Consider the following 25,972-nt stretch of genomic DNA (forward strand, 5'->3'; position numbering starts at 1 on the left):
AAATAGTCATAAGAATGCGACGATAAAGATTTTGTTATTATGACAAATTTTTAACCCTCTACTCTTCATGGAGATTAAATTTTCAGTACATACCTTTGTGGGATTTCTATTTCTCCTCAACTTTAAATGTATTAGTAATCTGGAAATTTGCTTTTCAAGTTCATCTATGTTGATGTTTTCTCTGAAAACACGTAATATAACATCTTCCCCCTTTGTGAAAGTAAAATCTACTTAAGTTAAGATTTGTGTGAACGCAAACGATTTGAAACCATGGCGACGAAAATTTTTCCTCTTAGTAATTATTAAAACAACTTATTCTCGTTGTCATGGTAATCTGAAAAACATCAGAGCAATATCAACTTTGGTCAAGTGATGTGCTTAATAAGCAATTCATGACTGCTAAAATAAAAATTTAAAAAAAAACCTAATATGATAACATTTTTTCAAATAAATAAGTATATCACAACAACAGTAACACGTTGACGAAAAAATGAAAATAACTCATGCTGAAAAATCAAAAAAAAAAATAAAATTTAGTAATAAATGATTCATTATGAGAGATCATAGCCACGGTCAGTACGATATTTACTGGGAACGGCTGCCAAGATTCGAGGGTAGCAGATAGTACGGCAGGATGTAACGATTAGAAATGTTTTGAAACGCTTCTTTAACTGCCTGTAAACGTTTGAAGTTTAATACTTTGCAATAATGAAACGTTTAAAAATTATGCTATTGTAACGAATCTTTAAATCAACGTTTTGACACGCTGCCTATAAAAACGGAAATGTTCTGTCAACAAATAGCACCGTGATGAAACGTTTCAGTGTTACTTGGGTTACAGCTAAAATAAATTAATTAATTAATTAACACGGTAAAAGACATAAATTAAGATGAATGATCATGACATTGAAATTATAGTGAGTGAAACGTTTTATTTGCAGCTCTCTGTCAATGTTTTGAGTAGTAATGAATCTTGAAATCAACGTTTTTACACGTTGCACGGAAAACATAAAATTTTTGAACAGCAACGTGGAGGAAAGGATCTGGTGTTACTTGGTTGATTTTGTACCTTTTTTCTATACTTCTTTATCTTTTCCCTTAAAATGATCATTGTTCCATTGTGGAAAATAAAGCCAACGAACCAAAATATTTGTCTGGAGAAGATCGGAAAACTCTGCAGAAAATTTTTGTTCATCAAATTTGCACTCTCTCACTTTCAAGCAGTGTTCGACTAGTTTAAGTTATCGTCACTAGGTGCGCTAATATATTTTTCATTGAAGGTAGAGTCCCTATAGGGACTCTAATTGAAGGAAGTAATTAATGTAAACTTGGTATTTTTTTTACCTAGATTCAAATAAATTTGAATTCAACTTTTTTCTTTTGTGGAATCCTGTTAAATTTTCTGCCCTACTCGCATTAAAAATTGATGTGAAACATGACTGCAGTTTATGCAATTTTCCAAAATTGTGAAAACTTTCAGAAATATTTCTTCCGCCTCAAATATACTTTTGATGTGATTTTATTCAATCATTAATTTATGAAATACAAGAATTATTTTTTTTAAAAAATCATATAATCTTTTTTTGATATCTCTTCCTGTATAACATCTCACCGCAAGTTTCAGCATCAGTGAAGTTAAAATTAACCGGATCTTGTTGTTTTAAATCCATCTTCGCAATTTTGAAATAGTGACCTATTCTTGCTTACAGAAATGAAATTGTAAACAAATAAATCTCAATACATAATATATTCAAAATGAGTAAAACATTCGGTAAAAACAAATTAAATTTAAAGCTCCCTCCCGGTGCTATTGAAGTAAGTAACAGTGAACCTCCTGGATCAGTCGATCCCAATAATGAGTAAGTAAACATATGCTACACTTCCTGAATTTTGTACCTATCTTTATGTATTGATCAAATCAAGTAATTTTCTGAGATCCTTCATCAAAATTTTTGCTTTAATCTGTTACATTTTGTTGCAAATCATGTTTACTATAGAGTCGGTTTATAATCCATGTCCATTGCGTCAAAAAATTGAAATTTTGTGCCAGAACAAATTTGTTTTATATTTGATTGCATATTTACACAATATAAGATGACATAATGCATCAATTTTTTTAAACATACGTTTTGATTTTTCTAGAAATGACTTGTTACTTTGTGAGTGTTTCTGTAGTTCAACTTTAATTGTCACAATATGTTTTTCCATTTCCAAAACGTATCAGAAATGCTCAATTGAACCTTGAATGTAACTATGTATTGCTTTTGAAAAACGATTAGTTTTCTATTCGAAGGTAAATATTATACAATTCAGGGGTCTGGCCAGAGGATATTTGGGTCCGTTAACGGACCCTTCACAAAAATCCGATCAACCAAAACGGACCTTTCACAAAATCCCGATAAAACAAAACGGACCTTTCACAAAATCCCGATCAAACAAAACGGACCCTTCACAAAATTCTGATAAACAAGATCGGATCTGTCACGCTTCTGTGTATAAACCGATAATTTTTGGAACCTTTTTTTAAGTCAAATTAGAAGGATCAGCTTATACAAAATCGGCTAATTTTGAAAAAAATAAAAAATCGGCACTCTTGGGATACTCCTGCAAGCGATAAATAATTGTGACTGCCAAATAAATATAATGGTTGTTTGTTTTTTCACTGCTAATTAGCAGCGTTGTTGTGGTAAACTTTTCTGAAAAGGCATTGGTAAGCACTTTTCTCCACTCATGATTTAATAAACAATAATAATATATATCTGCGAAATGAACTTAGAACTGCAAAGGGATAGTAAGGGTGAGGAAAAAATATGATCGCTTCAGATAGGGTTACCAACTTCAAAATTATCACCACTTTGCGTCTGGCATTGAACATTTATAATGACTTGATTAGAAAATATTCTCATCATTTTGCCAGCTTGTCAATGTTTGCATTTTTATGGTGTGGTGCGATGTTTGTTATTTTGGGAGAAAATTATATGGGTTTTGATTTTTCGATGCTAACAAGGATGAAACAAGGATGATTAACTTTAAATAAACTCTTCTAATCGCCGTTTTTTTTTCTTTAGATGTCTACATTTTGAAAAATGCAATCTTTTAACATCCGATATGAGAATCATATTTTGTTCTTTTTTCAAGCTAACTTCGCTTTATTAGGATTCAAATTAATGAAAAGTCTCTTTATTTCTGTTAGAACTCTCATTTCAAGTTTTTAAAGCAAAATTCCATTTTCTGTTCTAAGTCAAAAATTAAAATGCTGAATAGATGGTTAATTTTATTTTATTTTTTGGGTCAACTGTGTCCACAGATATTAATGATATGTTTATCATAGGACTCTAAAATGCAATTTTGAAATAATTTTATCAAAAATATTTCTTTTACAAGCCGTTTTTATATTTTTGACGCCTTCACTTTGAGAATTGCGATCTCTTTGCATTCGCTATGGGAAACCGATTTTTCGAATTTTTGATGATTATTACGCTTTGTTAAGAGGTAAACAATTGAAATATCTTTTTATTTTTGTTAAAATCACGGAATTTATAAGTTTTAAACGAAATTCTGTGCTTTTTAAGAGTGTCTTGGGTCAAAAAGTTGAATGCTGAACCCTATTCTGAATTTTATTTTATTTATTTATATTTTTGTTACAATTATTTTAAGTACTGTACAGAAACATATCTAGTATAATTTAACATATTGTAGAATGGTAGATAAATATTGATACTTGAAAGAGCGATGCCCCCCCCCCCCCCCGCCAAAAATCAGAAAAAAAATCCAGGATGATTTTCTTGATGTATAAGAGGAAAACACTCAACTTTAAGTTTAATTGATGCAGTTTGTGCCATCTCTAAATTCTAAAATTTCGTTTTAACAACTTTTTTTTTTTTTTTTTTTTGCGAAATTTTTTGATTTTTCACAAAATTAATTCATTTTTCACAAAATTATTTGATTTTTCACAAAAAACGGACCCTGTGAAAAATCCTGGACAGACCCCTGCAATTAAACTTATGAGTTTTTCCATTGACAAGTGCTAGAATTTTTTTATTTTTTATTATTAAGCTGCTGAAAGTTGTTGTGAAGAATTAGGTTCCAGAGTTCAAATGTCTCTTTTGCGAAGAAAGTAAACTTTTTTGGTTCCTAAATGAAGGGTACTTCTCATGTAATTGGATGAAACAGTACTGTTCACATTAAATTTACACCTGTGGTGCCCAACCTTTTTACTTCCTTTTATATAGTAAAGAAAGTGTTGTATTCACAAAAAGCATTTCACGTAACTATCGACCTAAATTTCCATTTTGCTCACCCCCAAATGAACGTTGAGTTGTTTTTCGACCTCAACCTCTCGCGTGCATATGTACTTAAGAACGTATGGGCGCCCAAAATATCCATTTTGACGATCCCTGAGTTAATTACCACGAGTGAGTTTTCTCGTGGCTTCTATGTGCATATGTATCTTGAATAACTCAAAAACGGAATGCCATAGAAAGTTGAAATTTGGTATGTAGACTCTTAGTTGGGTCTAGTTGTGTTTTTGGATGCATTCACATGTTCAAAAAGGGTCCCCCCCCCCCCTTTTGGGGAAAATCTGTTAATTTTAATGCAAACTCAAGTGATATAATTATGATGAGCACTTGGTGATATATCGCCAAGGTTTTGGTTGCCAAATTTTGTTGCCAACATGACACCCCGAAGTCCCCCGCATCTCACCGTATTCGTATTGTAAGTACGTAATTAGTAATGTTTATGCTCCACTTATTGCCTTTTTCCTGACCGATTAGATGTGTTTCATTGTGAGCCAGAATGCACGACATTAAGTTTAAAGTTTCTACATTGGTCTACATAAATGGTTTCTACATTGAGTCACTTCATTAATTAGATAGAAAGGTTAAAATTTTTCTGTATCATAATAAGGAATAACTATTTGTGTTTTAGTCATTCAAATATGGTGGGTTTTTTTAGGAGGGGGGGGGGGGGAGGACAAAGGTTTTTAGTCATTGAATGCTTGATCCACACATTTGTTTGATATTGGCACTTATTTTTTTTTTCAAATTGTCATTGGTTGGTTAGATCGGGTTTTTTTTAGATTTTAGAGTACTTGGCTTTTGTTATAAAAAATTGAAATAACATCAAAATGTGAGACGTTATTTCAATTTTGTATAACAAAACTCAAATGCTGTAGGATTTTGTTCCTGTTGATTGGATGAATAAAAATCTAGTCACAAAAAATGTTTTTGTAGCACTTTTCATTCATTTAAATTTATATCCCAATTAGCAAATCATGTTGTTTTACTTATCATCATGCTGAAGATAATAATATTAAATTAAAATAATAAGACATTAGTGAACTCTATGTTCTACGTAATATACCAACTTATGGCTTAATACTAGTGAACTTTTTAAATGTATTCTTAAAATTCTAACTGAATTAGCATTCATGAATCAAGGAAAAATGAATGCAACCTTGTTTTTTCCCCTTCCAATTATGCTCTTTTTTGCTAGTTTGATACACGTACAAACCAGTGTTAGAAATTCGAATTTAAATCCAGGCCTCACAATGTTGTCCTTTTCAAGTTTCTAAGCATCAGAACAAGCAATCTAAATGCCATTTTTAATGGTGCAAATACCTACTTAAAGCAAATAAAAATTTATTAGGTAGGGTCAGGTGGGGTAAAATGGGTAGTGGGGTAAAATGGGTAGTCAAAATATATGGTTTAAAAAGTCAGTTTTTTAAAATTAAATTTGCATTTTTTTGAGTTGGTTATTATACTTGGCTGTTCTGAATTCTATATCACAAAATATATTTTTTCAATAGATCATTTTTAGTGAGTGGTAACACTTTAAATTGAAGTCGATAAATTCAAGCCCCATGTTGTCTACTTAAACTTCTATCTCCAGCTCCTGATTTTTGAGGAATTTTTATTACTGTGTCATAATATCTTTAGTTGGACATTTTTATGGCTGCTTCAACTTACAGGAAGAAAAAAAATGTTTTTTTCTATTTTTAATCTCATATTTTGAAAATGGGGTAAAATGGGTATATATGGTTAGGCTTATCATTCCAGCAAGTTGTTTTAAAAGGTACAGCATATTTTCCTTTAAATGAATATTAATTCATTTATGGTTAATTCAAAATGATTGAAACATAAAAATATGCACAATGCCATGTGATTTTATAAAATAAACTTCACTGTATCATAATAAATAAAAATAAGCCACAGGTATACTTATTCTAGTGTTTGTGTGCAATTGCACATAAAATAACAATTTCCTCAGAATATGCTGGGCCCAGCCTGCTGCTCGTCACATTTTTATTTGATTGCAATCAGATTCTATCAATTTCTCTAATGTACTCTAATGTACCTTTAATTTTTCGGAACACATCCTCGTTTCAATCCGAAAAGTATGCGTCACAAAGCACAATTTCGTCACCTTATAAAGATTTGAAAAGTGCAATATTGTCAGCAATTTCAACAAGTGCTTCAGATTTTACAGCTACCTGCATGATTTATTTAAAACAACTTAAACAGGTGCTGGCAAATACAGGAAATAAATGACGAAGATGTTTTAGAAAGGCTAAGAGTTGAAAGTCTCCATTCAGAGGAAGTATTTGGAATAGAAACTGCTGAAAATATGCTTATGAAGCAAAGTTTAACCACAGGTGCAAAGGTATAAGTACTATACTTTGAGGAAACAAGCAATAAAGAATTTATTGGCAAATATATGGCTGTTGAGGAAAATTTTATAAGGTGAAATACTTTTAAAAAATCCGAGATGGGGGATTTTTTTTTAATTTTTCCTGATGTAGACGACATGGATTTCATTGAAGAACATCAAATAATAAAAAATTTTAATGAGCCACAAATTAACAATAGGTCATTACTTTTTTAAAAGAAAGACAAGTATGGATATCATGCGTTCAAAGAAACCTTATTAATATTTTGTCAAATTTACTGTTTGCACTATTTTTTAAAAATTAAATAGTTAAATTTTGATAACCGACTCTTATGCCTTTACTATCACACTGCATTGAACAAATAGTGTGCTTTTTTTATCACTTCTTAGACTTTAATACCCATTTTACCCCACAGGCTACCCATTTTCACCTGCGTGGGGTAAAATGGGTATACAAAACATATAGTCATAAACACTCCTCTCAAAAATAAATTTGTATCAAATTATGTGTGAAAATCATTTAATTCTATTCTTAACATATGTAATGTATGCATAAAACAAAAAATAATTAGAAACGAAATATTTTGACAAAAATACTTCAGTGAAAATAAAAAGTAGGCTATTTTATACCCATTTTACCCCACCTGACCCTAAACATAAATGCTATCAATAGCATATTCAAAAAGATCTGTAAAATGTACAAAAAAAAAGGGGTTTTTATTTTAAAGATGAATTTGTTGTGTTTAAAATAATTTAAAAAAAAAAAGTTTTTTCTTCTGGTAAATCTCAGCTCTCAATTTTGATGGAGTCAGGAAAGAAAAATATCAATGTGATCCATAACTTTTGCCGAAAAATTTGACGCCTGAGGCACCAAATCTTTTTTTTTTTTTTTTTTTTTTTTGCGAAATACAATTAATTACCACTTGTTTAATTAATTGTACAAATTAATACAAACATTATAATATTAACTGGTACAAATCACTCGGGTGTAATTTTTCTGGGACTACCACAGAACTCTGCTTTTTCAATTGACAAACTCCAGCTATTTAGTATTGTTTAATTGACAACTCCAAGAAATTGGCTAGAAAAACTTTTAAATAATTTGCTAAAATTTGTTAATGGACATCCAGAGTGGTAATTATTAAAAAGGTAATTTGTTGTGCTTTTAAGAGTGCAGTACATAAATGTATTTTTATGATTAATTTTTCACAGTAGTAGCAAAATTTACCTTGTTTTTTTAAACTTATTAATTATTTTTTTTAGTAAGTCTATGTTAGACACTAGTCTTGAAGCTCTTCAGAAAAGTCTTGAGGGCTTGGAACTTGACGAACAGCAAAGGAAAAGGCTAGAAGCATTTTTAACTCAAAAACAAAAAGTGGGAGAGTTGATTAATGAAGACCTAGAGAACCTTGGTGAGCTTGGTGCTGGAAATGGTGGTGTGGTCACAAAAAATCTCCACAAACCTAGTGGCTTGATTATGGCTCGTAAGGTAAAATGATTATTTTTTAATTTTTAAGAACTGTTGATTAGACATCCTAATAATTTTGCATGAAAATGAAACTTAATTCTGATCTTTAAACTCATGAGTGGTATATAAAATACTTAGAAAACTACTTATATGTTCCTTGGAATATAATTCAGATTTGAAACTAGTTTAACTTTTAGACTGCGAATCTTTTGGGACATCTTTTGTAACATATATGTTATTAGGATTGCTTTTGTTAACTTGCTTGTTCAATTTAGTATTTTTTCTTTGATTTTCTCATTAATTCAATTTGGATTATTCACATCTTTTGTGTTTAATTATTAAAGCTGTATTGTGTCAAATAAAGTTGATTTTGGTGCAGAGCATCCTTGGAAAAAGCTGTCTTCCTGGAGGACATCTTAAAAAAGCTCCACATTTGAATCGGTAATTTCAGAAATCCATCAAATGCACCTTTTTAAATTTTCGGAAAACTAAAAAAACTTCCTAGTTTTAACCCTTTAAGCGCTAATGTTCCCAAATGGGAAAATCAACTTTAAAAAATTGTAAAAAATAAAGTTTCGCTAGTGAGGAATTAATATTTTTCTATTTCTTGGCAAAAATAGGCCTGAATTTTTAAAAGAAAAGCAAGTTCTAATTTGCAATTAATGTTTTCTACAAAACTTTTCAAAAATTTGCTTTTTTACCGATTTTCACGCAGACTGATTAAAAAATGTATAATTTTTTTAAAAAAGCTTAACTTTTTATATTTTAGAGTAACAATCAATAGGGATCCTTTTGAAGACCAAACATGACTGATAATAATTTCCAACAAAAATGAGCGAACTGTACCTCCTATAAGCACTACTCCTATAAGCGAACAAACTTCATTCAGGGGTGATTGTGGTCCAGTATTTTACCGAATTTTCGGTATTTTCGGACGTATTTCCGGTATTTTCATGTCTGAAAATACCGGAATTATGTTCTTTTTTCGTTATGCTTTTATCTCCCTACCTCCGCAATTTATTTTAAATTATATAATACTCATCAAATATACCTGCAAGAGCCTTAAGATGGACAACTATCCCTTAAGATGGACAAATGTCAAGATAATTTGTATAACACCAGCCCCAAAGCAGAATACTACTAAATTTGCGACGTACGTCGCAGAACAGATGCCTGAGCTGCAGAACAATTCTGTTTAAATGTGAGAAGAAAACTGACAAATTTTCTGCAGAAATTCTGTAAATTTCTGCAGAAATTCTGTAAATTTCTGCAGAAATCGCGGTGCCGAAAATCTGCAGAAACTGCGATGCAGAAAATTGCAGAAACTGCGATGCAGAAAATCGGCAGAAACTGCGGTGAAGAAAATATGTAGAAACTGCAGATTTTCTACACGTATCTTCCAACTCAAGATAGAATTTTGCAGAAATTCTGCATAATTCTTAAAATTAGATGAAAATCTAAAATTCTTGCAAATTACGATAATTTGGCGGAAAGCTCGCGATGGTGAATTCGATAAGTCCTTTGTAGCACTTTCCCAATCGATCTTCATCCATTTCATTTTCTGCCACACACGTATGTTTTGGAAACATGCCAACATTGAAACACGTCCATCGCCAGAAATTGCGTGTCACATTTGAGATTTCAATCCCTTTGCATCCAGAAAATATTTCAAATATTTAGAAAGTTTTGAAGTGTTTTATTATATACAACCAAAACTCTACTCATTTCATTTATTATTTCAGTAATTTTTTTATTTAAAATCATTATTTTAATTACTCTTTCACGCCATGCAAAATTAACCAAAAAAATGTGGTTTGATACCTAGGTTCAGATTTTTAGAAACTTTGTATCTTTGCTCTTTCTATGCATTTTAGAAAGCATATAAATTATTTTTGGAGAATCTCAATCGGTTTAGGTTTGACACCTTGTTAAAGTTTTTTTTTTGATTTTATAGTTTTCATGATCAACTAATTTTACAAATTCAGTGCTCTTTAATTAGTCATTTGGTTGAAAGCTGTGAAGTTTCCGGAAATATATCTCATTTCCACAGAAATAAATAGCAACAGTCCAGTTATATATATATATATAAAAAAAAACTCCTATATGAAACGATTTTGATTTTTGGCACTCAATTTGTGGAAAATGTCACGTTTTTTCGCGTACAATGCTTGAAGTACTTGCAGAACAATTTTGGTCAAATGATTTTACGTTGCAGAACATTGTAAAGTATTCTGCTTTGGGGAACACCAGCTCAAAAATAATATTGTAATCCATTAAAAATTTAATTAAATGTGCACACAATATTTTGACTCAGAAGTATTTAAAACTATGGCAAAGGTTCACTTAAGTAATAGGGGCCAAAGATTACCCCCCCCCCCCCCCCGTTCTCGCTTTGAAACTTTAAGGTATTTTTTGATGAACTCACAATCACCCCTGTTCATTGTTCCTGATGGGGAACATTGGCGTAATCCGCTATACAATTTACGCCGCTGCGTAAGTTCTGTTTTGTGATTAGTGAAATCCTCAGAATTGAAATCAACCTCTATGGATGCATCTAAAAGCAGGTGGGTAACATTTCGAACTTTCACTGTTCCCCTTTCTGTCCCCTCCCCCTTCGCATATAGTTTAAGGGTGGGAGTGATATCGAAACATTTTTTTTTTAATGTAGAAATGAAGCTGTTTACAGCTCTGCCCGCTTAGACTTCAAACTGTTAGCAATATATTCCTCTCCTCAGTTGCATGAGACTTTCTAGAGATTCAGCCCCCAATCGACTTTTTTACTTTTTGGCCTACTTTCTCTGTAATACTCATATAAAAAGGAAAAAAGCATGAAAGAAGACTAATGCACCATAAAAATATCGCTAAAAACAAAAAAAGTCAAAAATAAATTCAATAATTATATAAATTTGGAAATTTAAAATTGAAAAGTAGGGTATTGAGATGAGAAAACGTGTCTGTCGGTCTATCTGTCCGTCCCTCTCAAATACCTTTTGAGTGAATAGTCCAATTCAAACTATTTTTTTTCGAAAGATCTCGGCAAGGATACCTCATTCCCATGCTTAATTTTTTTATTTGAATAATTTTTCATTCGATTTTGAACAGTTCCAAAAAACTTAACATTAGCGCCTACGGGGAAATTCAAGGCAAATATAAATCTCGAACTTACCGGCGAATTTGTTTCCTTATAAAAACTAAACGACAAGCAGGAAATTAGCTGCAGAAAGCCGCCATTTGATTTTACTTGACGGGTTTTTGCAATAAACAGAAATTTCAAGACAAAATAAAACCTATTGAAAGGCTTGCTATTTGCATCAGACAATGTGCATATACTTGGTCATTCATAATCTATACTAATGTTATTTTTGAAAAAAATGTCGGTTGACAGGTTTCTGAAATAAACGATTCATTTGTGTTTTACTTAATTTGCTTGGATGTATCACTTGATGCATTCCAGCTGCCTTGTTTTTCAGTTATTCTGATTAATTGTGCAGGCTAATTCCATGACTACCAATCAATGGAAATTCCATGACTGCCATGGAATTTTTTAATTCCATGACTACTATTTAATTTACAATGGTTTCTATTATTTTGAGATTAAGACTTTATTTTCCAATGCCTTTTTCCTTTTAACCACTTAAAATGTTTGCCTGTGTCTGACATGGGCAAAAGTTATTGGAAAATTTACATATGCTCATGTCTGACATGAACGTTCTTGTATCTCACATCATTTTAATTCTAATGCCCATCTGAGCTCTGTTCTAGTAAAACTATCTAGGCTAAATTATTATTGAACTTATTTACCATAGTTGGAACATATATGCAGTTTTTATATTGGATGATACTACCAATATTGGCCATAGCTCAAAAAAGTTTGATGAACAGATAGTGTCCAGAACTGATCAAGGGTGCCCATATGCAAAATTTTAAGGGGAGGGGGGACTCAAAAATTTTCCCCATGGTTTAGCAGAATATTTTCCCCATGGAAACCGATTTCAGTACAGATTAGATATTAAAATTTGACATTTTCAATTGCTTATTGATTAATGGCTGGAAAAGAAATTTTTATACATTTTTGCGAAGAAAAATGCACTAAAAGAAGGAAGTTCTCATTTCTAAGGGGGGGGGGGGGGCTTGAACCCCCACTTGCCCCCCTATATGGGCGCCCTTGGAACTGATATGTCGTTGCCTCAGAGCAACAGTAAGATAGCAAAGCCAGAAAACAATCAGTAAGATATCCTACTGTTACTCTGAGGCGACGATACATATGTATGTAATTAAACCTTGTTTATCCGGATCTGCGATTAATTTGGATCATATTTATGGAATTAAAAAGAAAAATTTTCTTTTATTAAATAAGAATTTTAAATAATGAAAGCAAGAGCAGAATTATCAGTACTCTAAATATTACACTTTAATTTTGATTAGACGTCCAACGCCCTGCTTAGGTCCTACAATAAATTATAATAATCTGACAAGCAACATAGTGTACTTAGTATGAGTTCAACAGTGCTGCAGCTGGACTAAAAATGATAGTGTTTTTGTGAAAAGAGCCCAAGTAATTTTATTACAAAGCCTTTTTTTTTTTTTTGCAATCAAATGTAAATCTGCTTATTTAAAAATTTATTTTGCTTTTAAATATTACCAGATATTCATTTACCCAGAGAGGGCCAATGGCTCCATTTAGTCCTAATAAACAAAGTTGTACTATGTATGTACTCAAATTTACTTTAATAACCTTTTGCACATAGGTATACTTTTGTGCCATTTATAATTTCACGAAATTACATTTAGCACAAAGGTATACCTTGCATTCTTGCCAACTCTACTGTTTTTAATGGGAGACTCCCGGTTTTTGCTTCCATCTCCCGATTTGCAGTTTTTTCAGTCAATCATCAAAAATTTCACTTTCGTCTCAATAGATGGCGCCCTTTTCTAGTCTACCAATGTCAGGGAATAAGAAAATTTTAAACTCATTTAGTAAAAATTAATTTTTTAGAAGCTTTCCACATTGCATGTTCAACAAAGCACGTTTTTGCCGAAAATTGCAGCAGATTTCAATCTTTTTGCATCCTGAAATTATTTCAATTATTTTTAATGTTTGAAGTTATTTTAACATGTGCTATACATGTCCTATACCTACTTATTTTATATTGTATTTTCATTATATATTGATTTCCTTTTATTTTTTTCGGATTTTAGTAATTAAATTTTTGTTGTTTCTTTTCTGGTAGAGACTGGAGGATGTACGAAACTTTAAGCAAATTCACTCCTTATTATTTAGTTTTTCCTTTGCAGTATATTTTTCTTGCTGCTACCAATTTGCTTACATCTGCAAAAAATCCCCATTTCACTTTAAATTTAGTATTTATGTTATTTAAAAGCAATCATAATTTAATAATTCTGTAGCGAGGATATGTCGATGGTGCATCACCTATATACCTCTCGTAAAATCTCCTGTTTTTTTCCTTCGAAGGTTGGCAAGTATAACCTTGTTTAATCATCTATACTATTTTTTGAAAAAATTTAAAAGATGATAATATTTGTTGTTTTTTTATGATATTGTGTATATGTTTTACAATATTGTTATTATTTTTTTGAATGAAACCCAAATATAGTAAGTAAAGTATTTGTTTTGTTTAGTTGATTCATTTAGAAGTGAAACCTGCTATCAGAAATCAAATAATCAGGGAATTGAAAGTCCTTCATGAATGTAATTCGCCTCATATTGTTGGATTTTATGGAGCTTTTTATAGTGATGGAGAAATCAATATATGTATGGAATATATGGTATGTAAAATTTTAGTTATTATTTATAAAAAGTGAATAAAAAGGCTCAATTTATGTCTTATAAGATCTGCTAATGAATCTATTTTTCTTCTTGTGTTTCTAAATAACTCATTGTATTCATGTTTATTTATTTATTAATTTTGAAAGTTGTTATTTGAATTGCTGTTGATTTGAAAATTGCCTTCAATCATTGTAGTATCTACCTAGTGCCTGCCTTCTGATACATTGGCAAAAATGGCAAAGTTGTCGAGTTTTGCTGATCTAGAAAAACTTGAAGATTGCTTATTAATTATAAATTTTTTTTTTTGAACTTAGAGAAGAAAAAAGAAATACCTTATACAGTGACCGTCGCTTATTTGAATCATGTTTGTTTCAAACAGTTTTAATTCAAAAAAACAAAGATGTATAATAATTTTTTTCAATGTGGAATTCTATATACAATTTAAGAAAACTTTATTTAATTCCTTGCCAAACAAAATATACTTTGCCAGTATAAAATATCTATCATTAAAAGTGAACCATTCACAAAAAATTTTGAATCTTTGATTATTTAAAGAACTTTACTGAAAAACAATTGAAAATGCAATTATGAAACTCAAATTTTATTTTATGTTGATTGCTGAAAATAGGTATCAATTAATTTAGGCTTTCCTTTATTTAACGTCATAAAGCTAACTATAGGCATCATAATTATCCCTTGTTGCTCCAATGTTAATGCTATTAATGACAAAGCCTAGAGCGTAGAGGTCACATCAACACCATCTCTCCATCTTGCTTTTTTTTCTTAAAGCTTTTCCCGAGAATACTAACTGAAAGTGTGCTACATTCTGCCTCCCCCTCTTTTCTCTGTTAACAAAGAAAAAGAAATTAAAACATAGCACAAAAAAAAGAGAAAGAAAAAAAAAAGACTGCTTTTATGCACAACATGTTTCTATGAAATGGTTAGTCACATACTCTTGATTCATTTAAGCAACATGTTTGATTCAAATATCCTGCAGTTTTTTAATGTTGAATTTTGTTCTGTTTTTGAGGATTTCATTTATTAAAGTGGCTGATACATTTAACAACTGATTCAAATGTTCGGTGCTCACTGTACTAAAAGAAAATGTTGAATTATGATTTATGAAAACTTTTATGAAGTAAGAAAATAAAATTCAATGATGAGTTTACTAGTTCATTTCTGTGAATACCTAGAATTGGTTTTCCAACCCCCCCCCCCCCTCACCAAAAAAAGGAAGACTTACCTTTGGTGCTCTCATTAATGGTGCATTTCATTAATGGTGCACATCAATGACGTGTCACTTCAAACATATTTTTTTGGAAAAAAAATATATTAAATCTATTTGTGCAGGGTTTCCAAATGGTCCCCTTTTCACCTAAAAGTTGATTTTTTGATCGTTTTAAAATTCTGGTCAGTTGTTTCCCCATTTGCTTTGAAAAAAGTGTTTTTATAATTTTAATTTTCATCCCTTTAATCCTTTCAACTGTTGTTATGTTTCCTTTCCATTGTTTTACGAGGAGTCAAATTTGCTCATTACCGATATATTACTACTCAGTCACAATATCCGATAAGACTTGTAAAGCTGAGAATAAATTTTTGTTTAATTCTTCTTCTTTTTTAAAATTTAATATTAAAAACTCTTCATGTTTTGAAGTATAGCTGGAAATAACTATTGCTTTAGATAATTTAATTTACTCCTCTGCCCTTTTGGATAAAATAGTGATGTATTTTGAGGTTTTGTATTTTTTTTTTTTTTTGCTCACCTATATTTTTAAACAGTGCAACTGCTAATAGTATAATTTTGTTCGGAAGAAAATTAGAAATTGTTGATGATTGAAAATTCTAAATGTTTACTTATGTAAACATTACTTTGCTTCTAAAATATCACTTTATTTGGAATGTTGAAGAAAAAAAGAATGATGAAAATGTGCTATGTAATATTTTTTTATTATGAATGGAATTAGCTGCTGAGTTATATTTTTAATTTCTCGGGTGACTGATTGTTGTTTTCATAACCTGTGCATAACTTTAGCAGAGAAAAGTGTGCAGCTTTATTTATTTCATGTTTATTAATATTATGTGTTCATTGATATGCTATTCCTCTTCTGCTGTGCTGTAGGACGGTGGATCTTTAGACCTGGTATTGAAAAAAGCTGGCCGCATTCCTGAGCCTATTTTAGGAAAAGTTACTATTGCAGTAAGTATTTATTTACATGTTCAACACATAGTTTATTTGTCGATGCATTTCTTAATTGTATTTGCTGAAGATAATAAGTATACATAGCTTTTTCTTGTACCATCTTGTTCCATCTAATCTAGAATGCTTAAAATGAATTATTTGAATATCAAGAGTTATAATATTTGTTAGGTTATATGTTTCCATAGGGTTTTCTTGCATAGTCTTGTTGTGTTCCCTCTAATGTAGAATGCTTGAAATGAAACATGTCAACTTCAGGAATTATAGAATTTGAGGCTCTGTGGACATATTAAGAGTACATATCCATGTTTCCATACTTTTATCAGTGTTGAACATGAATTATAAATATTTACTAGTAATTTTTAATGTTGCTATAGCATCTAAATTTTAGTTTAAAAAAAAAAATCCAAATCCAATAGCGTATTTCTAATGTCCTAATATGGAAATGAAAAAAGTAAATCGTACAAAGGCAGATTTTGGATCGGGTCACTACCAAAAGTGGGTTAAAAGTGTAATATTTTGGCAGAAATAGGTGTCTTGGATCAATGGATTGTTCAATTAAAGATCTTGAATGATGTTTTTGAAACATATGATCTCAAAATGAAGATTTAAGCTATTTTTGGCCGCTTATGGAGTGTCATGACACCCATGACCCTTTCTTCAGTTCTGCTCTTGGGGCAGGCTTGAGGGGACAGGGGCCGTTTCTAGAAACAATAACTCCAATGAGTCGGTTCCTGTCTAAACTCGTGATTGCGAAAAACATAATTTGAATTCAAAATTTCAGAATTCAAATTAGTTTTTTTTTTTTTTTTTTGTAAATTTACTAAACCTTAATGTTTGAACAGGGTTGGTAGCCCTGTGTCAGGTTGTAAATTTTTGCACTTCGTTAAGCCTTTTTCCTGATGTGTAATGTGATAGACACATGTTTTGGGATAGTTGGCACTCCTTTTAACTGTCAGCATTTTTTTTTTTTTTAAATATTTGAAAAATGAAAACGACAAACGTTTTTTTAGAAAAGAAATTAGATACTAACAAATGAAAATTGTGCAAAAATAAATGCTGTCAGCACCGAATGTATTAAAAGAAAATAAAGAAAAAGGATAGTAACACAAAATAATTTTAGTTTTTTCCTTTGTCAATCGCTTTGGAAAAAATATATTTTTTAATTCAAGAATTTAAATTAATGTGCAGTTTTATATTTCCATTAATGTATGACTTCAAATATTTGATTTTTTAAAATTATAATAGTGTAATTTATTTTAGCTGGTTCATTTGTATACATACTTATATTTTATTTCAGGTTTTAAAAGGGCTCAACTACCTACGGGAAAAGCATCAAATCATGCACAGAGGTACGTTCTTTGCTGTTTATTCTAATTTTGAACAATAACTTCTTATGGCATAGATACTAATATATAATGTCTGTAACAAATCCTTTAAAGTTATCTCCTTTTAAAGCTATGTTTCAAATCTGTAGTTTTTTTTTTTTTTTTGTCATTATTTAGAAATGCATGACATTTAACATATGTAGAGATTGCTTGTGCATAAATTGTAAATATTTATTAATTTCTATTTATTGTCATTGGTTAACAAATTATTTGAAATGTCTTTGGCATCCTTATCCAGGGTTTAAAAAATATTTTTACCTCTTTTAAATGCTCTAATCGTTGGTAACATAGCCCAAGCAACTCCCCTTTTAGTTAACTTTCTTAAATTATTTTGATGTGGTCTTCTATGCTAAATGTTTTCAGTTGCAGATGTACATTATTTGGAAAGATGTAGTTGAGTTTCCTTTTGTTTCAACTTTATAAGAAGAATAATTTTTTGGAGTTTCTAATTCTATCAAGTGGAATATCTGACAGGGTTTAAATTGAATTTTTCTTATTTTTCTTGAGGTGAGATAATTTAGAAAGAAATGTGTATGTATTCTGTTAAGGTACCTGAGGATATTATCCCCCCCCCCCTCCAAAGTTTTTCAATTATTGTAATCACCATTTCTTTTACATAAAATATATTTGCATTTCCCCCCAAACTATCTTCTTGTTGGCAAAAAAAAATTTAAATAAATTCTTTCTTTGTTATATATAGATAAATTGTAATTTTCCAAATACTTTTCTCTGGGCCATATCATCTACCCTCGAGGGAAATATCTCCCTCCAGGATAGATAAAATGGCTCTCTGTTTTTAGGCTTTAAAAATTGTTGAATATCAAGCAATACATAAAGTTAGGACACAAGGGGAGTAACATCAATGTAAAAAATTACTCATTAGCAAATTTTTAAAATGAAAAGAAACAAAAATGGCAAAAAAAAAAAAAAAAAAAAAATCCACATTCCTTTGCTCTGAAAACAAAATTGTCTTTTTTATCTTTTTTATCTTTTTCAAAAAAGTAAAAGTTTTATCTTTTTCAACCCTTTGCTTTCCTCATGCACGCATTGTGAGACACTCACACATTTACACATGAATCATTCCGTGTCAAATCATAAAAGACTTTCCAAAAATGCCACCCACCATCTCCGATTTTATTCAAATTAGGTGTACTTGTAGATTTTTTGATGCTGATTATGAAAATATAAATTATATTGGGATTTATGAAAGGGTCGAAAAGTTACGAGCCTTTAAATATATGCCAAGATGATTTTTCTGCTGCCACTTTGAATGACACAAGACTGGTATAAATATTTATAACCCCCCTAATAAATTCTCAAAGAGCTTTAGTTTTTTAAAATTTTGTTCAGAATGAAGTAAGCTTGAATTTAAACTTGGTTTACTTGCATAATTCTTTTAAATTTTTTTCTGTGAGGGTTTACTTCTACTTTGTAGATTCGAAAACAGAGGAACTTTGACAGAAATTTATTCACATTGGGTCCTCTGCAGTTTTAACCAAATTTTATGCACAGGTACCTCTAAATGTGTTTAAATATCAGTGGATTATTCACAGCAAATCATTAAAAGAACAATTTCTTATTTTCTGTCAAAGAAATGAAATTCCTTTCAAAAATGTTTATTTAGCTGTAGTTCCTGCAAAATGGAAACCAACACTTATAAAAGAAGCCACATTATGAGAATTTAGGTGTCTTACAAGATAAATACAAACATCAGAATAAGTATGAGTAAAATGACAACAACATGCGTAAAGTACAAATAAAGTAATAAAATAGAGTTAAAAACTCGGCAAACAGCTCTTTCGGGGCTGTCAAATGCAAGCCCCTTCAGCAGTGCATAAAAGAAAAATGAAAAGTCAACACAATGTAGACCGAACGACAAATGAACAAAAATGGAAAGAAGCAAAGTAAATAGACATGGCAACCGGAAACACATGCGTTACAGAACAGCAACGACACCTATCGTGCGGAAAAACGTCACAAGCAGAAAAAATTTTTTAAAAACTTTTTTCTGTTTGCGACGTTTTTTCATGTGACGTGTTCATTTATCGTTCGGTCTACATTGTGTTGACTTTTCGTTCTTCTTTTATGCACTGATGAAGGGGCTTGCATTCGACAGCCCCAAAACAGCTGTTTGCTGAGTTTTTAACTCTATTTTATTACTTTATTTGTACTTTATGCTCATTGTTGTCATTTTACTCATTCCATACTACAAAGTTTTCGACTGCTTTTTTACAATCAGAATAAGTAGTTAGGATTATCAATCAGTAAAAGCATTTACTACTTTCACTCATAGAACACACTGAAGACACTAAATTTTAGTCTAAAATTTTTATTACATTACAAATATATATAAAAACTCTTATTAATAAATATGCTTCAAACGAATAATGACATGAAATATAACTCAATGTATTAGCATTTACCTCAACTGATGTATTTGCAATTCAATAAGAGTAAACATTGATGAGTGTTGCGTAAATCCTGATTAGTGCGTACTGCAAGATAATAATTGCAAATATTACTTTCTTGTTCTATATTTTATAAAGTGATCCGTATCTTTTCAAGCTATTTTTTGCTACAAAATTTTAAAATAGTGATTGCAGATTTTATCTATTTTATAAAAATCAGCAATAATTTATATCTTTTTGTTCCTTATGTATTCCACTTTCCCAAATAGTTTTAGTTTGGGGCATCCTTGTCCAAGCACAAGTATCTTATCATATTTGTTATTGATTTTCACCTTTGTTGTAATAAAATTTCTTATTCATATGATGAGGAATATTTTTTCAAAGAAGTATATGCTTAATTATTTACAAGATTTCTTCTAGTTTATAAACCTAAAGAAAAATTTTAGTTACTCTTAACTTTAGCTTTGTTTGTAAAAGGCAATTGAGTTTATAAATTTACTTTATTTTGCAGAATATCTTTATATTATAAAAATGTAATACAAAATAAAACATAACAACCATAAATTTTTCAGATGTTAAACCATCAAACATCCTTGTAAATTCTAGAGGTGAGATAAAAATATGTGACTTTGGAGTCAGTGGACAACTTATTGATTCCATGGCGAATTCATTTGTTGGCACTAGGTCTTACATGTCGGTATGTTGCACTTATTTGATATAAAAATTTCTGTAAACATACATCTCACTCCCAATCCCAATGCAAAAGGGCTACATCTGAACCAGAGCTAGTTTTTCAGCCTAGGCCATCAGAAAGTGCTTACCTTATATTCTAAAGTTTAATTTTCATTTTCATTCATGTTTATCTAACGTTAAAAAACATTTTATATTCTGCTATCTTTTTATGTGTATTCATTTTTTAAATATGTGTCCGATTTTGTCCATATAATTATAGAACTAGTGGTACCTGCACGACTTTGCCGGTAATAAAAAATTGAAAGGTCTTTTGGTTCGCCTGTATATTTACAAATAATGTATGGTGAATTTTCTCAGCAATCGGCTTGTGCCCATGTTACGGTTCCACATAATTATAATTTCGTAATTTACTCGTCCATCTTATGAGAATTTTGTTCTTAAAATTGGAATAGAAAAAGAACCACATCGAATTTTCGAAAAATCGCTTCGAGGTGCTTTCCCCCATGCTACAAACTAACTTTGTGCCAAATTTCGTGAAAATCGGCCGAACGGTCTAGGCGCTATGCGCATCACAGAGATCCTGACAGACAGAGGGACTTTCAGCTTTATTATTAGTATAGATTATCCTATTATAATTGCATTACTATACTTCAGTTACAGTCCTGTTGTTGGAGCGGCACATGATCATGCTGTTCCCCCCGAAATAGTTGGTTTTTTATTGTAAAATTAGTTTAAATGAATCGATTGCTAAAAGGTAGTAAGTCCAATGGATTTCCGTAGAACTTTCTGAAATAATTAATTCAAATGTATTGAAAATTGGTTTCAAGGAACCTTTCCTTTTGATAAGTCCTTCCATATCCCAAAGCGAGTTCCTTTAAATATTTTTCCCAAATACTACACTGATTACAATTATTGATGGAATCGTCTCCAAGTACTTGAAAAGTCATGAAAATGAAGATATACTACGAAATAGACAAATAATTCAGCAAAACATACTGTCTGATCACGAATTGATCCGGTTTACAGGGGGAAATAGATGCATCTATTCGTTTTTCAGGGATGTCAGCTTTTGCAGATGCATGCTAGCCTCTAAATTAAGCAGAGTCTCATTCAAAGGAGCAAAAAACGCGCATCAAACTTTTACTCCTCCCCCTCATTCAGAAAGCATCATCTTAACTGGACATTTGCCACTTCCGTGCAATCCGTGGTTAGAGTGTATCTAATTCAGAACTTTCTGCCATTTTCATTTTTTTTTTTTTAAATTACATTGGCTGCATGATTTAGTTTTTTAAAGAATTAATGAAGCAACAAATAATAGTTTATATTTATTCAAAATACTGATTGGGAAATATATTTTTATTTCATGATCAGTATAATTTCAATATAATACTTTTAATAATACATTTTGACCTGTTACTCTGTAGCATGTGTGTGCAACATAGCAAGAGCAATGTTGTTCTCTCTCATTGAGTTTCTGCACTAAGTTAACATTTACTACTCAGATTATGTGATACTAATGTTATTACTTATAAAGTGTACTAACTTTTTTTTGTGTGTGTTTCCAAGCAGTCATAATCAGTTGTTGTTCAGGTAATTTCAAATATTAGTTTTTAAGGGGTTTTAACTTTCATGGGTAGGGGTAGATTTGTGTAATTTATACTCAAAATTATGACAGAAAATGGTTTTACAGTTTCAGCACTCTTGATCTATATTTTTAATATGAAAAATTAATCACTTGAGGGACAGTAACAAATTTACCAAAAGGATGATTCCAGATTCGTATGCGGGACACATTTGACTGCATTTTTCCTTTTATTTTTATAAATACAATGGCTCCCGAAAGTCTTCTTACACTTTGAAATTTTTTTTAGTAAAACCAAAATAATGCAAAACTGAATTTGAATATGAAGTCCAATTTATTTTTTCCCACATCATCCCTATATCAATCTAAATGAAACCCAGTGTTTTTTTTTAAATATTGACTGATTTTATTTTATTTTATTTATTTTTTTTTTGACACAATGTTTGGATGGTTTATTGCTGGAAGAATGCTGTATAGTGGCATTTTGTCTCCCATCGCTCGTTCGCACTTTGTTAATGTCGAAGATAACGCTAATATAGATGCAGTTCTCTTCAGAAGTTATAGCAAACCTGTGAAAAAGAAACTGTTAACTGAAGAAGAATTTTATCCATTGCAGACGATAATGAAATAGCAAATTAAATACACAAAGCACAGCAGACGATAAATTAACGAAAATCCGTAACTATATACATTTGAGTGCTGTAAAAGTTTCTGCAAAGTTTAATGAAAAATTCTGCTTTTTAATTTTACCTAAAATTGTTCAATGAGTTCTCTGAGGATCTGGATTTAATGGGAGCTTTTCCGGCAGAAAATTTCTTATTTGTGCAAAAAACAATGTTTATGCTTTCCATGGCAAAATCAATGACAAATTACCTCAAAACATTTTTAAATAATATCTCATTTACAGATGAAAAGATTCAACATTTTTGTTCCCGATTCTGTATAATTGTAAAGAGAAGAAAAAATGATGAATTCAATCTTAAGAATTTAGTTTGACTCGTTAATCAGGTTGGTGGGGTGTTTTTGTGTGAGGGTGCCTATCAGCATCAGGGCTTGGTAGTGTGGAATTTATTGATGAAATAATGAATCATGCTGTTCATTTAAATACAGTTGACTCTTTGTTTAATGACGCTCTATTTAACGACTTTCTCCATTTTATGACTGCTATACATGGTCCCGGATACTCCACTGTAGTTTTAGAAGCATTCTATTTATGGCTGCATTCTACATAATGAAGATTTTTTGTGGTCCAACGAAAGTCGTTTAACAGAGAGTCATATTTCAATGTAAAATTTTGATCTATTAGCCCAAAAATTGGTTAAACAACTTTTTTTTAAATTAAGATAATGGTAAGAAACACATGGTTTTCAACATTTACATCTGATGCCTCAAAAATTGTCCTCCAGCTTTGAAAATACCTCCGCAATCACCAGATTTAAGCTTAATGCAACATATTGGGAGCCATCTGGAGTTTAGATTACGAAAATACAGCATTGAAACGAAAAGCAAACTAGAAACAGTAAGGCTCGAAGCATGGTTGGACACTTACTCAGAAATTGCATGAAAAAAAAAAAAAACAATTAAATCTATTCCCAGACGTTTAAAAGATGTCGTGCATGTTGAATTATATTCTACTAAATATTAACTTTTATAAAAATGTAGATTATTTACTAATATATAGATTTTTTAAAAAGTGCATGAAGACTTTTGTGAGGTAATGTTTCTGGCACTTTTTGATTTCTTAAAAACCAAGCTTATTCTAGAATTTAAAATTTTCATGTAGTTTTATTAAAAATAGATCATAGATCTTATGATTAAACACCTATTCTGAAACATTAATCTTAACAAATGAATACTGTAGAAGCAGTTGAATATGGTACAGTTTTAGTACATTTCTGACTAATTACTCAACATTTATTTGAAAAAAATGAATTTACGTTTTTATTGTAGTTTAGGACCTTGGTTTTGTTCTGATCCTGAAATAATTTGAAACTTTACCAAATCTTATCATCTTTTTCAGGCCACTGCCAAAACTTCCTGGTACTTTTTCCCATGATAACCCAATGCACCCTTGAAAATTTCGACTAATTACTGTACCACACTCACCCTCCAAACTGTAAACTTTTCACATTTGTATCTGTAACATTATCTAAATATTTTATTTTGAATGAAAATTGAAGGTAACTTTCTTTATGTAGTATGAAAGCGAAAGGTCAGGGGTGCCCATCCCCCCCAAGCTCAATGGCGCAAATTCCCCCCAAAAATTTTCTCGCTTTCGAATTGGGTTAAACATAACATTTTTTTAGAGTGTTTAATTTCCAGTCAAATTCACGGGGGGGGGGGGGGGGGGGAGCGCTAACAAATACCATTTGAACTGAAATGTTTTTGGATAGTTGACCCGCCTTGCCTTCCCTAATTTTGGAACGTGGAGCTTGAGTAAACAAATTTTGGGTACCCATGAAATTTGCTACACCTTTTTTTTTTTTTTCAAACGTATGAATGATTACAGGGACAACTTTCTGGCTTGGGATGGAGTCATTACTAGATTACAACATGAACCGTGAAACGGAAATTTATTGTCAATTAGATAGGGGTCCGGGGAGCTTCTCCCCCAGAAAATTTTTGAAATTGTAATTTTAAAACCAGTTTTATACGATCTCTGGTGATGTTAGGAAAATAAAAGGTTAGGTGGCCCCTTCGCGGTAATTTTTCAATATTGAAACTTTAAAAGCACTATTATAAACAGTCTACCGTTGTGTTAAGGAGGACTTTCCTTTGTTTTCAAAATTGTAGTTCTAAAAACGCAGTTTTAGACTATCTGTGGTAATGTTCAGGAAAAAAGAGATCCTAGGGCTCGCCCCTGGAAAATTTTCAAAATTAAAGTCTTGAAAACGCTATCTATGGTTGGGAGACAAGCAGTTTTCTGAAATTGAAGTTCTAAAATCGCAATTGTAGCCACCTTTGTGACGTTAAGAAAAAGAGTTTTCGAATGCTCTAACGGAATTTTCTCGATATTGAAGCCCTAAAAACCAAATTTAGGACGACTTTTTAATAATGTTGACGAGAGTGGGAAGGAGGGAGAGGGGCGCTCCACTTAAATTTCCGAACTTGTAGCTTTAGAAACTCTTTTGATATATCTTGAAAATGTTATTGGAAGGTGAATTTCGGTGCCATTCCCCCGGCAAATTTTTGAAATTGATACTCCAAAAAACGCAATTCTAGGCTTGTCTTTGATCGTGTTAAGGAAAGAGGGAGGAATCAGGGGCTCTCTCCTATAAATTTTTCAAAATTGCATGACGAGAAACGCAGTTTTAGATGACTCTTGATAATAAAGAGGATGTCCTTCTGGGGTTACAGGGGGGGGGCGCTCTCCCAGAAGTTTTCCAAAATTGAAGTCGCATAGCCAAAAAAAGATGGATCACACACACCATGACTGATATTTTTCGGAAATCCTAAAAAATAGATTCAACAATTATGCACACATCTAAAATCAGAACTCGAGAATTTTAACGAATCAAATATCCTTCTATACATATCAGATATAGATGGATATTATGTTTCGTAAATATGATTTACGAAAAATAATTTAAACAACTTAAGAACAGACTGTTCTACTTCCATCAGCGAAAACCAACATCACTGAAAGTTTTAATTTAACTCATCTATTGATAAATTGAAACAATCAATTTAAAAATGGTTGAGACGATGGGAGTAAATGAAATGAGAAATTTTTTTCACAAGCTTAAGCTCGTTAATGAAGAAAATAGATTAATTGTCAA

The 25,972-nt window shown here is 31.1% G+C and overlaps 1 protein-coding gene across 1 annotated transcript in view; it reads left to right on the forward strand.

The window, feature by feature from the left end:
• Positions 1–1,682: 1,682 nt before the first annotated feature.
• Positions 1,683–25,972, forward strand: part of LOC129221477 (dual specificity mitogen-activated protein kinase kinase 1-like) — a 59,304-nt gene continuing 35,014 nt past the window's right edge. Inside the window, exons 1-6 of the mRNA XM_054855957.1 lie at positions 1,683–1,859; positions 7,933–8,158; positions 13,778–13,924; positions 16,045–16,122; positions 17,423–17,474; positions 20,491–20,615. Of these exons, the coding sequence (XP_054711932.1) occupies positions 1,756–1,859; positions 7,933–8,158; positions 13,778–13,924; positions 16,045–16,122; positions 17,423–17,474; positions 20,491–20,615 (732 nt within the window). The 5' untranslated portion in view covers positions 1,683–1,755. The remainder of the gene's footprint in view (positions 1,860–7,932; positions 8,159–13,777; positions 13,925–16,044; positions 16,123–17,422; positions 17,475–20,490; positions 20,616–25,972) is intronic.

The sequence above is a fragment of the Uloborus diversus genome, chromosome 4, assembly GCF_026930045.1.
Source record: "Uloborus diversus isolate 005 chromosome 4, Udiv.v.3.1, whole genome shotgun sequence".
NCBI lineage: Eukaryota > Metazoa > Arthropoda > Arachnida > Araneae > Uloboridae > Uloborus > Uloborus diversus.